The following is a 17,304-nucleotide window of genomic DNA, read 5'->3' as shown; positions in this document are numbered from 1 at the left end:
CGTAAACCTGCCTCCCTTCCGTTCCAGACAGCCCTCTGAAAGGGACCTGAATGCAACTCCCAAAGCTAGCAGCCCATGGAAATGGTTACCACTCTTGTCTCCGGGGACCGCCCTTCTGAGAAAGCGGTGAGCTGAGCCGGTCTGAGTTTTTACAATCCCATTAAGAGGAGAAGGTGGTTAAATCATGGTCTGTTCAGAGATAGCCGTAGCCGCGTAAGGAGATGAACGTCAATGATGTCCCGAAGCCGCGCCTCTCTGTATCGGCGGAGCGCCCATCTAGGTTAATCCCCCTCACTCTCGTGCATAACTGTATCCCATCCGCAGCACTGCACTGCAAACTGACACAGTTTCAATTGAGCTATGAATGACTGTTGCACACGGTCAACTGTTCGCCTGCCTGATTATACGCACCATGCAAGTCCCCCTGGATAAGAGCATCTGCTAAACGGCTAAATGTAAATAATTTATTTGCTTAGCAGACATCCCTATCCAGGGTGGCTTACATATCACATATAATCCAGTATATTTTACTGGAACAAGCTCAAGGGCACAACAGCAGTGCCACACCCAAGAATTGAACGCGCAACTTTTGCAGCAACGTTCCAAGTCCTGCTCCCTACCGCTACGCCACTGTACATTGCTACATCACGCCATCAAACTCTAGAGGAGAAACTTCCTAAAGAATGTGGCCTGTTCTTCGGCCTTCCACCCTGCCAGATGCAGAAGCAGAGGGATTATTAGTTCCTTGTGCTCTCCCGCGTTTGGGGCGGAGTGAGGCATCTCTCAGCTCCCATGGGCATTCTCGTCAGCTGCCCTCAGGCCCGGGATTCTTCCTGTTTGCTCCTGCCACACTGCATGAGTTCTGCTCTCTCCGGACAACAATTCCACACAACCTCTGGAGTCACTTTAAGGATGTCTGCAAACCAGAGGGATTATGAAATGTTAGGTCTTTTCACTTGCTTGGCTTAACCAATGTGTTATGCGTGCATCACGTTAGAATCACTGTCTCCCTAAACGTTCAACCGGTCGTACAGCTTCACATACGTCACATGTTGGGGTTGAGCTGCTCTTTCTGCGTGTGCAGAGACATGAACATTATGGCACGACTGTGGTCGAATGCAGACGTCCACTTTGGTATCTGAGCAGATGAGGCCACAGTGGAATGTGTGCTGTGCGCTGGCACCAGAAAATGTTATGAAAGGACAGCCAATCCGCGCATGTGTTCGTGTGCGTGTCCACAGCTGTGCAAATCTTAAGCCTGTAGGGGGTGTTCGAATGACTGCCTGCCTAAACATTTCATCAATTCAGAGTGGAACACACAGTTCCTCCCCTACACACAGACCTCTTCTACTCATACACCTTTACACATCCACACACACACACACACGCACACACACACACACTCCCACACACTGCCCACAGAGAGGGAAAAAGCACCGCAGGCACACACTCACACTGCAGAAACATGCAAACAGCATTGCGAAGCACACTCACACAGGAGACGGAAACACACTCACACACACACAGACAGTGCAGAGAGACAATCCTCCAGACTCATTCCAGCAGTCCCATCACAGCCAGATTAATCAGGACCCAAGTTTAACGACCTGCCCACAGAGGCCCACAGAGGCCAAGGAACATCCATCCCTTTCAGAGTCTTTTAAAAATCTAACGAGTGGCTTTTTACTGTGGTCAGCTTGTGTTTCATTGGAGACACACCCCCTGCCCCCTTAAGGTGCAACCAGATATTTGCAAATGGACAATGGACACATTCTGGACAACAGCAGTACCCCCTTAACAGGACAGTTAATGTAGGCACATCTACCATAATTCCTTAGAAAAGCTACTACTTGTTAATAAAATATTAACACACAGAGCTGCTTTGTTTACATGCTACGTGGTTAATACTTTTATCCCAGCTTTCAGAGCAGAGGCTCTTGCAGTGCTAAAATGACCCAAATGCTGTGCTCATAGTCAGGGTCCTCACTGTGGCTGGTCCATGGAGAGATTCACTGGCCTCCCTGTTCCCAGACCTCCAGTCCCCTGCTGGTTTAATGAGCCCTTCTGCAGGGAACCCCATCCTGGAAACAATCCCCTCTGAAGACCTCTTAAAGACCACTCTCATTCAATAAAAGTGCCTGGGCTGGATTTTATAGTTTATTAACGTCTTTCTTGGTTGAACTATGCAGGCAGTCCCTGGCTCCGATGTGCAAATTTTCACTGTCCTGCTTTAAGGACCAATCAGGTACCTGTACCACTCTCCCGGTGCATCTCTGAGGGACAGAATGCCAAAAAACAATATTGGAATCAAGCATTGCTCAAAACAAGCCACGCTGACATCATTTAGAACAGGATTAGCGTCAAGACATTTGTGCTCCGGATTTGTGAGGTCGTAAGGGGGTCTGTTTTTGCCAAAATCTGCACAATTTGATCACCATGTGACCAGACAATCCCACGTTCGGACAATGCCTAATCTCCTTACCACACTGCTGAGGGTGATTAACTACCAGCTGGGACAGGGCGATGTCGCTCAGGACTGAGGCAAGCGAACTCTGTTTACCACAGAGTCTAAGAGGCTGACCCATGTGGAACCGACCCATGTGGAACCGACCCGTGTGGATCCGACCCGTGTAGAACTGACACGTGCAGAGCCTCACACTGAGCAGAACCGAAACAGGATCACATTACCCTTCTCTCAGCTCCAGGGTCTGGGTCTCAAAGGGCTGTGAATGTACAGTACCAGTCAAAAGTTTGGACACACCTGATAATGGGGAAACATGCATTCAAAGACATTTTGATCTAAAGACTTATGCTTAAATGCTTGAAATTTGTTTCTTAGACAAATATAAACAGTGAAGTTCAAGTCTATGTTTGAATTGCATTTGAAAGCATTTAAATTTTAAAAAAATTTTTTGGCTACTTTGAAGAATCTAAATAAATAAATAAGATTGTTTTGATTTGTTTAACACTCTTTTGGTCACTGCATAATTCCATTTGTGTTATCATAGTTTTGATGTCTTTACTATTATTCTAAAAATGTGGAAAATCATAAAAATAAAGAAAAATCCTTCTATGAGTAGGTGCATCCAAACTTTTGCCTGATACTGTATGTCCCTTAAAAAATGCTACAGACATAAGTGAAATGCATTAAAAAATAAAGCATGAACATTCATATCCTACTTGCTGTCATAAGAGTGGCCAGTCTCTGTGAAACACAGCTCAGGCCCTGATTTAGTGGCCTCAATATGTGTATTTGCTCTACGTCCCGTATGAAAATGCCTCACAGCACAGAGCACTTCAATCCAGGGCTCAGATTACTCTCTGTGGGTCTAACAGTCTAACGGTACTCTGTCCTGTTCTAAAGGACAGGATAGCCTATTGTCCCTTGTTTACGTGCCTAGTAAATACCCATGCCCACAATAGCAAATGCTCTTACTGAAGCTGTTCAGCTTAAGTACCTTGCTCAAGGGTACAGCAGCAGCACAGTAGCGTCCCCTGGGAATCGAACTGGAAACCCCCGAGTTACAGAACTCAGAACTAGCTCCTCACCCCTAAACCAGGCTAGAAGGCCCCAACAGGGCCTTTTTTACAAGGGCAACTCATACCCTAGTTTACAGACAAGGACAAAAACGGTGGAAGGGGGGTGGCAAAAGTGAAAGAAATTTGGACCTGATAACTGGGAAAACAACAGGGGGGCTACTGCATTCTACTGGTGCCCACTCCTTACCCAACACGGCCATGGTCATTACATCACAGTGACACAGGTTGTTGGTCCAACAGGCAAAACAGGTGACTCTGACATTGAACAGAGTGCAACATTCAAATTCTGCATGAGACCGTAACAGTGCAGAAGCCACAGACTGAACAATTCAGAGCCAGGATGCAAAAAATAACACGCAAAGCAGAAAACATGGTCCTGTTTCACTGCCATTAGAACCATATGATATTTTCATTAGAATCATATCATACTGTATTTCCAGTACAATTATACTGTATGTGGAGCATTCACAGGCTGCAGATGACGTGATTCCGATGCCAACAGTGGGTAAAAAAAAAAGTTCAGAACCATTTGGCAGACAATGGAAGGGGTAGAGCCCATGAATCTCGAAGCAACCTTACCATGTCAGCTTTTCCCAAAAACTTCACTTGGGGAGTTCTGAGCAGACAGAACTGAAAAAGGGACACTCACTCAGGAAAAATCACCCAAGACTCCATGTGTAACACCTTGTTAGACTCATAATGAGCAGGGCTTTCCTACAAGAAATGTCTGAAGCATCTCTTATTTCATATGTTACAGGGGATATCACAAAGCAAACTGCACCCTCCCTCTGTACTCTGAGAGACACTGTTCCTTGAATATGAACATTTTTAGGCCCAGTCTTCCTGAGGCAGCTAAAAATAAACTTGTAGTTTCAAAACCCCAGTGTAACCACCACTGTTTTTCACTCTCCTCTAAAACAGAGTGCTGTCTTACCACAACTTACAATGGGCAAGTGCCTAAACATTTTTCACTGTAAACCCTATAAACACCATACAAAATACACTATAGATGCATGCCATACATGTTAACATACACTAGAGATATTAACATGCCGGCACACCTCAGGCCTAATCACCAGAGGACCACACTGTCCCTCTGTCTCTATGCTGTTCTGGGAGCTCTCTGAGAAAAGGCAGCCTCTGATATGGGAGAACGGAAGCAGGGTCAAGGCTGAGGCCTCCACTGTCTCCAGTCTCCAGCCGAAAGCCTCCACGCCAAGCCCACAGCTCATAACTGTGCCTCTCTGCCAGTCCCTCTCTGACCTGCTGTTTGTTTTCTCTGCAGCAGCTCTTTGACATTAAAAGAGAAAGGGGGACACTTCCTCTCCTTCCTCCCCCCGTCCTCCCTCCTCCCAGCTCTTCCTCTTTCTCTCCAGCACAAGCGGCCCTGTCACTCCTCCCTCTGAGGGACGCGGCTCACAAAGGAGGGAATCGCCGATCCGCTCCCGCCCGCCGCCGTGCCTTTTCTCTGACATTTCAGCGGAGGCCGGCGTTTGGGCCTGCAGGCCGTTCGGGTCTCCCGCGGATGTCACGGGTGTCAGATGCAGTTTTGTGCCGAGAAGGCTCATCGATGGCAGTGCATTGTGCGTTCCTGCCCGAGAAGGAGGCCGGCGCCTCTCCAGCCGCTGAACGGCTGAATCACTGATCCACAAGTGCGGTGCGGGTGCGTGGGTCAATTTCCAAGTCAATTGCAGCTTTAGAACCCGGGCATTATCACAATGTGAACTTGCAAACAGTGTTAAAACACCCTGGGAGGAAGGCTTTTTGAAATGACCGACACTGCTGTGGCCACCTGCTGTGGTAACTTTTCAGCAGTGGCGTTGTTATTTATCAACTGCAGCAACTGAGGAAGGACACAAGCGCTAAAAATTCATATTTAGGGAAGTTCACATGATGCTAAACGATATGCTGGCACCTGACACACAGCGATGTTTGGGCATATGGGCCAGTTAGCTTTCACAGCGGCACCGTGTCGTTTCCATTGAAATGACACACGGGGGAAGGGGGGCGGGTAGTGCGAGGGAACCCGCACCCTTCCTGTCATTTCATTTCCGGGACGTGCGAGCCGCGATGTGGCGAGAGGAAGAGGCCTGGGCCCGTCCACGCAGCCAGGAGGAAGCACTTTCTCTAGAGAGAAAGGTGTGTAGGTGCTGCTATAACTGTGAGACAGTCCATCTGCAGTGTTCAGGGGGGGAGGGGGGAGCATAAAAGCAATGAACATCAGAGGCCAGGAAATGTCGCCCAACTCCCCCCCCTCCCCCTTCATAATGGCGTGCTCCACTTTAGGATTGCACACGGCTGATGAGTCAGACGTCTCTGCGGCTTATCACATCCCTCATCCTCTGGGGCTATTCTTACAGCCTGGCTTATAACTGCTTATATCCTCTCAGAGACCCTCACACAAACTGCAAATTCAATAAACAGTTATGTGGCCTCTGTTACACACCTCAAGGCTGCCCCAGACAGGCAAGAGCCAGAACACATATCAGACACCTCTGAGTCAGCCCTGAAGCGTTTTTTTTTTTACGTTTTGCACTGCAGAGTTGTTTTCGAACAATCTCACCGTCTTTCAGAAGCACATGTTAAATGTTGTTCTCTTGTACTTTTGGATACATAATCTCACCATCAATCCTGTCATAAAACAGTGAATTATTAGAGACTGCACTAAACGAGTATCTATGCACAATACACAGATCACAAGGTGACTACAGCTGTGACGCCCTTAGGACCAGACACCCAACACTGTTGCTGTCGGAACTGTTGCAATGCACATATTTTACCCAGCACAACCTAGGGCAAACATGAAGCTTTCAATACATGTCTACTGAAGCAGCACAACAGAGCATTTACTCCGACCCTCTACCTTTCACCTTTCTGTGCCCTCCACTCTGTGCATAGAGACCTCTAACTGTATTGTCCACCTTTATAACAACACCACCTTTTCATAAATTTCTGTGACAATCTGCTGGAAAAAAAAACAGGAGGAAAATTTGAGTTTTTTAAAAACTGCAGTTTTTAATCTAGTTCACAGAACCACAGTTCAATTTGCTCAGACAGAGGGACACCAAATGCTGGTGCAAATGACCTTCTGGTACTTGTAGGAGAAGCGCCTCTGGTCCACTTCCTGAGGACGCGCTGGAGCTGTCTGATCTAAACTCCAGGGGTTACGCGTCTCACGGCCGAAACACACACAGAGCTGCTGCTTCCTGCGATGACTTCTTATCAGGAAAATCAGCAGTGCGTTCTGGTAAACAGTTTCTCTCCCCCGAGCCTATTTATACTGCCATGACTGAGTTCACGCCCCCTTCATCTACATCTTCAACACAGCCAGGGAACGGACTGGTGTGAGACAATTCCCACACTATCCCTCACATCAACACTAAAGGTGAGTCCACAGCGGGCACTCGAAAACTTTATTTGTGTCATTGCCCCTCCATTGTGCCCTGCAATAAAACACAGAATGTTTGCTATTTTGAAGCCTACCCTTTTTGCCTTTGACACCTGGAACATCGGTATTGAATTGGCCCTACCACCCTGTTCCAACACCACCAAAGATAAGCCTATTAAGTCCCCCAAAGAACAGACCAGCCAATAAAATCTCTCCAAAATCACACCAGCCAATTAAACCTCTCCAAAAGATAGACCAGCCCATTAAATCCCCCAAAAAGACAACTTAAGAGGAGGGGGCCCTTGCACACCTAATATGATTTTTACAGACATAATGCTTGTACAAAAAATTTATAAAATGGGTACACACACAAACATATACATAGACAGAATGTAAATATGGGAGTTTACAATGGCAACAGCACTGATGGAACAGGCATCTCCTTGAAGGCCGAGAACAATGGGGAGATTGGGCGTGAGGTGGTCTTGGGAAGGTAAAGGTGGGGATCGGTGTCATTCACAGGGCAATACTGAATGACAGTTGCAATCACCTCCCAAATAGCCCACACGTCTACGAGAAAACAGCCTTTCATGAAACTCCCACAAAAGAGTTACCTTACGAAACCCCTGCCTGCCACGGGCCGCCAAACAATCACTCCATCTGGTTGTGTCCGTGGTGCATATCCTGTCCCTTAATTACGATCTGAAGCTTACTCAACTGGAATAATCTCAACAGGGAGGGATGTTGGGGGAATTCACTCTACATTCTACAGTTAAACAGTCTGGCATTTGTACTAATTAGGAGCAGTACCAGACAAATATTACGTTCGACATTGTTTTATAAGCCACAAGCTCTTTGTGATTCATCTTGCATCTGGTACATGTGGGCCCCGCTACCGACTCCTAGCTCTTCAGAGGTCTAAAACTTCGGCGGTCACCTCTTGAGTGTGAATCGCCAGTATTAATATTAGACGGCATTTTCACTGTGTGATGTAAAACGCAGCAGATCCGTAGGATGCCAGCTCTACTTTTTTCACATTTTTTTTCCTCCGGCAAAGTGAACTCGTTTTCTCGTTGAGGCTGAACGCAACGAAATAACTCAAAGCCACACTCCAAACTGTTCTAATAATCTCCTGCTGCTGAGAGGCAGCCTCAAGAGATGGCCAAGACTTTTAAAACAAACCACACTCAGCACACGCTCACAGACGCGGCCACTGCATCGCAATATCCTGCATAATAAAGAGATTCATTTATCCTCCAGATCTGCTTGGGGGACGGGGAAACAACTATCCTGCCTCGCTCACACTGGGGTGAAATCTTGCTTTTACTGCCGTTAGCACACACTTACAAAACTCGCAGTCCGAGCGGAGTAACTTATGTCCTAAGAGCGGTGAACAACCATGATCGAATTCATAAAAGCCACTGGATACAGAAAACCGAGAAATTATAGGCTACATGGTGTTTATAAATACTTCATTTCATCTCAAATTATAGACTAAAATAGGTGTTCAACCTGTTTCTTCGACAAAGGCATTTCTGCTTTGCAAGGGAGATCAGCTCCCTTGGGTGACATACAAGGGGGGGGTGCTGCAACTTCTAAAGTTTTGTGAACAACTCTTGCTCATCAGTGAACAGACAACTGTTCAAATAGGAAGTGAAACCGCGCCTAACGGAAAGAAGCCAATGCAAAAGTCTGCAATACACAGCAAGTCAATAGCCCAGATGGGATCTGAAGTGGACGGAGTGCTGTATTAATTGTCAGTAGATTGGCTGACAGCGTCGCACCGCGATGCACCTGTGCTGGAAAAACGAAAAGTTTAGCCACCAGCACATTTTTCTAAACCAGCCTTTGACGTAACGAATGGGTGAAAGGAAGAAATGCGCTGGTTGACTTTAATGTTAACCCAAATTACCACAAATACAATAACACAACCAGACAACTTGGTTCAGCACGGTCATGAGCTGCAGTAACAGCCATACCAGCGACTCGGCGACTCTTCGACTAACATGTCACGCCGAGACGGATTTACAGAAATATTGTTTCGAAAACACATTGTGCAGAGTGTCAGAGCCCACGAAAACACGATAAACAATCAATTCCCTGACGACAGTCTGCAAATGTGGGCAGAAGTTCAATTAAACTCAGTGGAGAGCAATTGACGAGTACCCCAGAGTGCTGGTACAAAGAGACATGTCAGCTTAACTTACCTTAAGCAGACCTTGACGCAGCAATCGTTTTGTGTCGCCATTATTTTGTGTTCCAGTGCTTGTCTTGACGATGAAGTGTATTTTTACTGTGATTGCTACAGGAACGTCTAAAAGAGGAAATCCAGTGTTCGCTCAAAAACAAAAAAACATAATCAATAAGTTGTTCAAGTTAAAAGCACTCATTGCTCTCACAAAACAGGGCATCGCAAGACACCCTTCCCTGTCCCCCTCAGCTTGCTGTTTTAACTGCCATTCTGAAGTTGTGGGTTGCTCTGTTGAGGCTGTTGTGCTTTTTTTTCCTCTTCTTTTGCTGCAGTTAGCGAGCTACATCCTGTCCTACGCGTGTGAAATATGTCACTCAACTCACATCTGAAACCCAACCACACAAACCGAACGCTCTCTTGCAGCGAACGCGTTCCTGCGCTGTGAGCTGAGGGGGCGGATGCAGGCGCCCACGATTGACAGATACCTGACCATAGAAGCCCGCATCTCCCGCCCCTCTTCGGCGCAATGGACCAATTAGAGCGCACCGGTGGAATTAAGGTGCTTGGGGAGAACGCTTGGGCCGGTTCTGTGCAGCGGTGCACGACCGTACAACTGTCACATATTGCAACATCTGAAACGCATTAAACTGTCCCAAAGCGGGAATGTCTTGGGTTCTCCCGAAGGGGACGAAAGGTCAGGGATTAACGCCTCTTAGGTCGAAGGGCACACGTAGCCGTGGGAGCAAAGCCGTACCCGCTCTGCAGTATGCACGGGGCAAAAGGAGCTCATTGATTTACTCCTGTGGTAAAAGCTACACATGTCCCCGCGGAACATGCCAGGCATAGCAGTCAATCACGGAAACATATCTTGTGTGAAGGCTTGTACATGACAGTTAAAGACCGATGCTTCTGCTGAAACTTTAATTTCATTTTCAGTGAGGGTTCACATCCAGGCCAATGCTACACATTGGCTAAGGGGTCCGTCGGTTTGAGGTATGTCCACGTGTTGCCTGTATTTTTCAGGAAAAAAAAGGAAATTAGAGAGCTTGCTTTCTGTGTTGTGAGCCCAACAGCTGAGTCACAGTGTTTCTTAGAAGAACTCTTCCACCCTGTCTTCCGTTTACCCTGTCCGCCAACGTTCCTTTTCCGCCCAGTGATTGTTTTTTCTGGACACAGTGTGACGGACCTGACGTGCAAGGATTCACAGATAATGTGGGCAAGTTCAAGTAGGGCCTATTATTTTAATATCTGTGCCAGTGACGCCTAGTTAAGAAAGTGCACTTCAGCAGCTTGAAACCGTACTAAAGTGAGTTTAGTAGGCAGAAATACACACAGTTCTCCAGAACAGCGCTAAATGAGAAGTGAAGCCCAGGGGCTAATGTAAAGTAAAACTTGCAAAACGTTGCATAAATATTGCTGGCTGAACTTTCCCCTGAGGGATGTGGTTCTGCTCAGAAATTCATTGCTAGCACAGCATCACAAATTAAATTCTCTTTCAGCATCTACCGCAAGAGTACCACCATAGGCCACCAAACATGCAAAAATGGTAACATGGCACGCATCACACCAAAGTTGTGGCTTCAAATACATTGGCATTGTTTAAGAGCCTAAGATGCAGAGACTGGATTTAGCGTGGCAGAGATGAGATTAAACATTATTTAATGTTTAGACTTTCTCCTCTATTGAGGGCGGGTAGCGCTCAGAGCTAATGCACCGCTGCGCTCCACAATCTGTGTGCAAGATTCCGGAGCAGATTAACATGCTGCGGAATGGATCAGCCGCAATCCCGCCGGAGGTTTGCCCTTAGATGGGTTAGCTTTCCCCGGAAAACTGGAGCTCCTTACCACGCAACGCCCTCCATCAGGACAAACATGCCAACTCCACTGTCACAATGCTGTTGCGTCATGACAGGAGGACACGTCCCCTCTGCCCAAATTGCAGCACACACGCCGTACGGCAAGGTGCCTGTCCGTGCAGTTCCCACGTAACAGGGGCAGGAGGAACGTGCACTGGGGTGTTGCATAAGAAAACATTTCTGCAAAGCGGATCATCGGAGGCGTTACAAGGGATTACCCAACAGCGAGGGGCAGACCACGGCTCCGTGCAGCAGTAGCAGGTTTATGATAATGCCTGAACACAGTCCAAAGGCTTCCTTAATTGCCATTATCTGGATTTGCTTCACAATATTGCCCTGGAGCTTGGACTGGGAGAGGAAGTACAGTGCTGAATCAGGTGCCTGTAAAGACACGGCACAACTGTGCAAAGACTGGAGCGCGAATGCAATCATACCTGAGAGAGGTAATGGCAGCACACATATGAAATGCACGCATTCCAAGCACTGATCTGAGGGACTAGGAAGTCAGGGAGCTTTTTGGAATGCTGCAGTGCTTTCCAAACTGGAAGGAGCCCTGATTCAGGACAAATAGATACACTGGACAATTAGTGAAACTCACAGAGGTCATTGTTCATGTTTACACAACAGGACACCAACAGGACAGCAACATCACCCTGTTCTTGAAAAATGCAAGCTGCACCCTCTGCTACAAGGGTATATTACTGTAACTCAGAAAGTTTAACTTTAGACAGTATTCAAATGCCCAAAGAATTCTAAGAGGGCCACACTGAGCGGTGATATTTGATGCGTAACAGAAAGAGAGAGATGAACAGTGAGACAGCGAAAGCTTTCTGTTGCACTCATCTTTCGATGTATTCCAAAATCCCTCCACATGATTTTTAAAATTTACCAGGCCTTAATCCGATTTAAATTCTTTAATGAACCTTGTCCTCCATTCGGAGTTGAATGGAATTATGTGACTGCTTACATAGCCTGCTTACTTGCATAGAGGAAATAGGCTCAATAACCAACAATTTTTTTTCCAGACTGTATGTCCTTATACATTGTTTGCCTTATGTTCTTGACCTTGTACAAAAATAGAATAAGAATATTCTGCATATGAGACAGGTCACGTCGGACGCAGGCAGGAGCGGCAATAAAGTCACAAGTCTCAGCCCGCTTCAGACCGTGTGCCTCTCTAAAGTGCTCTCTGTTTCTACGGAAACAGATCCAAAGACAGCTCGAATGACAACAAGACAGAAAGAGGCTAAAAGGTCTTGGCTCCAGGAAACTTGTCAGTTGGGCAGAGCCTCATGAATGGGCTTTGGTCAATATTACCAAAAAAAGAGACTAGGAACAGAACCCTAGGAAACTAAGGGAAGCTTTCTTATCTTTCCTTCATTCCCTACCATCTCTCTCAATAACAAGACATTACAATGTTAACAGATGGCGACACCAAGCTGTAGAAGACACCACGTTGACAAGCTGCACGTCATCACCTGCGGGAAAAAGTGCCACAGGTGATTTAGTTCATGCACAACCTGCTGTCGTGCTGATGTTCTAAATCAATATATGAGAAATTTTATATGCCTTAAAATAACGTGCAACAGCCTGGGCCTGTCTCTTCTAAGCTCAAGTTATTGAGCAAAACGCATTCAAACGGCTGAATTACTGAATATCGGCTGAAAAAGTAAAGTTACTGATTATTGCTGACAGTGAGGGTACTAGCGCACCCTAGTGGTTAGTTTTTATGACGCGTATGTGAACTGAGCCGGACTGGTTTGAAAGAGCGCTGAATCACCGAAAAAGCTCAGATACCAGTAGTGGACACAAAAACAGAAACGGAAATGAAAAAAGGTCGAGCGCAGTTGATCAATAGTTTGCAAAACATTTTAAATGATCCATGTGGAAATACTACACAGCTAAAATGTCAATATTTCAAAGTGGTGCACTAAAGAGTGAATTTTGACTGTACCAGCTAAACACTCCACAAGGTCCGGTCATTCTTAATGAAGGAGTTGCGGATAACTTGCTTCGGTGGTCCCCGAGAGTTATCTGGTATGCTACTTCCAGCAATGTATCGCACTGTAAGTTTTGGGATCACACATGCTGAGTGACCAGGCAAGCGGTCCTTTCTCCGTCATTTCATATGAGAACGTTTCACTCAGGGAGAACAAACGGAATCACTTGAGTTTTTTTCCCTTTGTCATTTTTTACTTGCCGGGGTTCCTTTTACGTTGTAGCTCATGCATTTTTTAGGATCAGAGTAACTGTCATTATCATCGTCATCACTGTTATCATCACCATTGTAACTACTTACATTAGGCCTATAATTAAACAAGAAGATAAAATAATAATACCCTTTGTCAATTAACACTATGATATTGCACAATCTGTTTTGTTTTTTGGGGATCGTAGTTCATTTTATTTGGCTGCATTGGTAATTTAACGCAGCTCAATGAAATCGTTTTCAGTTTGGACAGATGGTGCTATCAATGCGTCGCCACGCGTGTCTGGAGATAATTCATGAAAAGGACAGCTAACCGCTCCTTGAGGCAAATGAGACATTTATTGATTTTCTTGTCTGGTCTCAGAGGGTTGCTGCATTGTTGCGCCTGGTATTCTGCTGCAGGTAATAATACTGTGTAATTCTGTAATTATTTTTCATTAGAAGCCATAAGGCATTGAATGTCAAGTACACCGTTTCGTATTTAAAAATACATTTAACTGAAAGTTTTTTTTGAGATGACGTAGAATATTTCCCTTATTTTTACACACTTTCCCTTATTTTTGTAGTTTTTATGAAGGGTACGTTGTATTGCTATATTGCACTTGCGTGTGTATTCAAGCATATATGCACTGGTTATCATGCATGTTTCCATGACAATATGTAAAACGTTACACGGAATGGAATGACATGTAGGAGACCAGATTTCTGTAAATGCAAATGGAACGGTTCATATGTCTTTTCATAAGAAAGCCATCATTTTTTCATGTTATGGAAATTTATTGTCCCTACTTTGCTGTGTAATGAGGGAAAAGAGTTATATTACTGTTGTACCTGGGATGAATGTTGTAATATTAGGAGGACGGTAGAAGCTGTAGATCTTTATCTTTTCTTTTTAAACTGATCTGTGCTCTGTCCCGTGCTTACATCATATACTATTGGTAGCACAGAAAAGTCTCCAGAGCATAAGCAGCTTGAATGTTGTATCTTTTGTCCAGAAACGATCATAGAAGCACTGGAGGGGAAGCTGTGATTGCTATCAGACCCCTGCAGCTGTTTTCTGAGATGCGTGGGATGTAACACCGCTTGCACAGCTCACCCTTACACACCCTCAGACAGCCCTGAGGGACCCATTAGAAAAGACCCGACAGCAGAAGTCACAACGGCCCAACAGATCTTCTTTATTGTGACTAACATTGTTGTTGGGGGGGTGGGGCACTCAGCATCGTATCGTGCCCTATTATCGGCTCTTTCCTTAGTTGGCGCTGGCCTCCTTGCTGTTTGGGTCTACGCAGATTCCAAAGTTGGTGTTGGTAATGGAGCCTCCGATGCTGATATCACCTTTGCATTTGAGGCCGCTCTCACAGGTGCAGCGATAGTAGGTGCCATACAGGGTCTGCAGGAGATGAAAGGTCGGGCCAGGTCAGGTTAGTCACAAGATCTCTCTGTTTGCTGTTGGGTTTATTCTTACTGGCAAATCTGTGCCAGACAGTAGCTTGAAGAATTGTCCAGGTGGGAGTGCTACTGTTGTATCTTTGAGCCAGGTACATCATTTTAATCATTTCAATAACTAGCCAACTATATAAATTGACAATACATAAAAATATAAGCCATGCAAATTCAGTGCCAGATATTAATGCAGTTTCAGTGTCAGTTAAGCCCTTTAGTTTAGAATGACAAATGAATGCGCACAACATTAGAAAATAATTAATATCACCATGATCAGTTTTGGGTGCAGTCATAATTTTGATAATCACATGTCGGCTTTCCTATATCCTCAAATTCCTCCTGGATCTAATATGGCACTTAACGCAATGTGGTATGCCATGGAATAATTCCTAATATCAGATTGTGACACTTATGATTTAGTATCATCTCTGTTCTTAAGATAACTATTTTGTATGCACTTTTGTAAGTCACTGTGGATAAGAGCATCTGCTAAATGATTAAATGTAAACGTAAATGCAATGGCCACTCTACATTACGCTTGCTCTTTCAAGTAATATTATGAAAATTAACCACAGGGTGGTGCTGTTGATTGTTACTGGTTTGGTCTTTGCCAATCTGATGGACGACTCCCCCCCAAGAGGGAATTCCATTCAAAGGTAGAAACCAAGTGTTTTCTCTGATTTTAGCATGGAGACACCAGGAGAAATGCCTGGCTGACCCATGGTTACGGCATGAAGAGAGCAGACAGGTAAAACACAAAACACACTATAAACAGCAAACCTTTCAAAGACAAAACTAAACAAATCCTAACGACAACCAATTAAGTCTGGGACAAAATATTCATACTCTCTATGAATTTGTTGAGGTCTGTGTCTCATGCTCACGTTGCGCTGGGTCAGATGAAACATCTGCCTTCCACATAACGTATGAATGGAAAAGGAGTAGCCGCACCACTGAAATGGTATTTTTAACTGGCCTAATCTGATCCAGTTACCCAGCTCCAGTCTGGTGCTGAGACCTTACTGCTCTGGGAGCGTTTGACCTGGCCTTGATCTGTTCTGCTGTTAATCCCGTTGGGGGCGCAGCCTTGATGCAGACGTCCATGACTTCAAAGCTCCTGTCCCACCCTCTCCTCTACTCCAGCGAGCCACAGCTTCCCTCACTATGCCACGTCGTACCACACAGTTCCAAGCTGTGCCATACCTTCTTGGAGCACTCCTGGTTTTCAGCAGCCTGGGGGGCACAGCGTGCCAGACTTATGCCGCTGCTCCGGTGACAGCAGGAGCTCTTGCACTGCATGCTGATGGCACACAGCTCACCGTTGTCCTGCAGAAGAGACACAGGCGGTCAGATGTGCTGACTGGGATGCGCACACAACACATACGGTCAGCATACGTATGTGAAAGAAAAACACGAATGCACACAGAGAGCATGCGGTCAAACAATTCCAGTCCGACACACACACACACACACACACACACACACACACACACACACGGTACAGGCTGAGGCTGAGAGAGTGAGACAGAGGGAGGGAGGCTGATAGAGTGAGACAGAGGGAAGGAGGTTGAGAGACTCACCAGGTTGATGATCAGGCCCTTCTCATGGGGCGGGGCAGCCAGGACGGCAACCAGCACACACAGCGCAATCACAAGCAGGCACCTCATGGCGTTCTGTCCTCACTCCTCCAGCCGCAAGGGGTCAGGGGCTCTTATATACAGCTGCCCAAGCCTTCCCACAATGCACCATTGTGGCAACACATCACACAGGCCCTCCCAGCAGCAACACCTGGTCAGTTCACAGAAAAGAAAAACAAATGATAAGAACGCCACAGGTGGAAGAGCATGTGAATTGGTATAACAAGTGTTTAGGTGCCAAGCGGACCACCTTATCCAGGGAAAATTACATAACCTACATATTCTCCACTTACACAACTAAATATTTACTGCATGCAGTGAGTTCCTGTGCCTTGTGGCTTTAAATTCAAATTTGCAACTATCTGAGGGCATTCCAAGTTACTATGACCACACCCCTCTATAGCCACAGTTAGTGAAGAAAGTGCTGTTGTGAAATAACCGGTCGAAGTGGTTAATTTTATGTCTAAAGTGGACTGCGTGTGCACCCAGAAATAAGGCACACAAAATTCTCTTGTACTGTGGGGGAAACCGAAAAAAAGCCTGTGGCATCCACAGCAATTGGGGACCTGAATCTGAAAAACACAAGTGTTGTATTAAACTGAATTGATGTTTGGAAGACATGCAGCAAAATTCCAATGTCACATTTTAAACATTTGTACTACATGTAAATTATTCAAATTCATTAAAAGATAACTAAAACGTTTAATATCTGAACATTTTGTTGTTTATCATAGGCTAGACATTGTGTAGATAAAATGTATTATCATGGTCCTACTGATGAATTAATAATTTCACTGGGAAAACATTGTTTGAAGTTACCTTAGCACCCAGGCAGAGTTACCATTATTTATTTACTCTTCACCACATCCTGTTGGCACACATGCCACTCCTAGCACCTTCAAAGAGTTGTGACGCAAACTGCTGAATATTGACAGGAGTCAACCGTTTGCTTTTTCTAAACCTTAATTTTACTTTTATCCCCAGGCTCTGGTACATATACTACTACAGTTCGATTTTTGAAATAACCTTTACAGATTA

At 45.6% G+C, this 17,304-nt stretch overlaps 2 protein-coding genes across 3 annotated transcripts in view; both read right to left on the bottom strand.

Annotated features, from left to right (window-relative positions):
• LOC118780532 (kinesin-like protein KIF21B) overlaps window positions 1-9,520 on the bottom strand; it is a 53,426-nt gene extending 43,906 nt beyond the window's left edge. The window contains exon 1 of the mRNA XM_036533077.1: window positions 9,136-9,520. Within this exon, the coding sequence (XP_036388970.1) occupies window positions 9,136-9,176 (41 nt within the window). The 5' untranslated portion in view covers window positions 9,177-9,520. The remainder of the gene's footprint in view (window positions 1-9,135) is intronic.
• Window positions 9,521-14,357: 4,837 nt separating this feature from the next.
• Window positions 14,358-16,296, bottom strand: LOC118780167 (colipase-like). 2 transcript variants are annotated; one of them, XM_036532512.1, is made up of 3 exons: window positions 16,210-16,296; window positions 15,833-15,955; window positions 14,358-14,576 (listed from the first exon to the last, which is right to left on the bottom strand). In XM_036532512.1, the coding sequence occupies exons 1-3, from the start codon at window positions 16,294-16,296 to the stop codon at window positions 14,436-14,438; spliced, it is 351 nt and encodes a 116-aa protein (XP_036388405.1). In that variant the 3' UTR covers window positions 14,358-14,435. The 2 variants fall into 2 exon arrangements, with proteins under 2 accessions (XP_036388405.1, XP_036388406.1); XM_036532513.1 differs by lacking the exon at window positions 15,833-15,955.
• Window positions 16,297-17,304: the final 1,008 nt, after the last annotated feature.

The sequence above is a fragment of the Megalops cyprinoides genome, chromosome 7, assembly GCF_013368585.1.
Source record: "Megalops cyprinoides isolate fMegCyp1 chromosome 7, fMegCyp1.pri, whole genome shotgun sequence".
NCBI classification, from domain to species: domain Eukaryota; kingdom Metazoa; phylum Chordata; class Actinopteri; order Elopiformes; family Megalopidae; genus Megalops; species Megalops cyprinoides.
The sequence above is the reverse complement of the archived record's forward strand: the minus strand, read 5'-3'. Positions and strand labels throughout refer to the sequence as shown.

Excerpts from the sequence above, each read along its gene's own strand:
- LOC118780167 (XM_036532512.1), bottom strand. The coding sequence starts at position 16,296 with ATGAGGTGCCTGCTTGTGATTGCGCTGTGTGTGCTGGTTGCCGTCCTG. Across the intron at positions 15,956-16,209 it reads AGGGCCTGATCATCAACCTG|GACAACGGTGAGCTGTGTGC; the intron begins GTGAGTCTCTCA and ends TCTCTTCTGCAG. Across the intron at positions 14,577-15,832 it reads ACCAGGAGTGCTCCAAGAAG|ACCCTGTATGGCACCTACTA; the intron begins GTATGGCACAGC and ends CATCTCCTGCAG.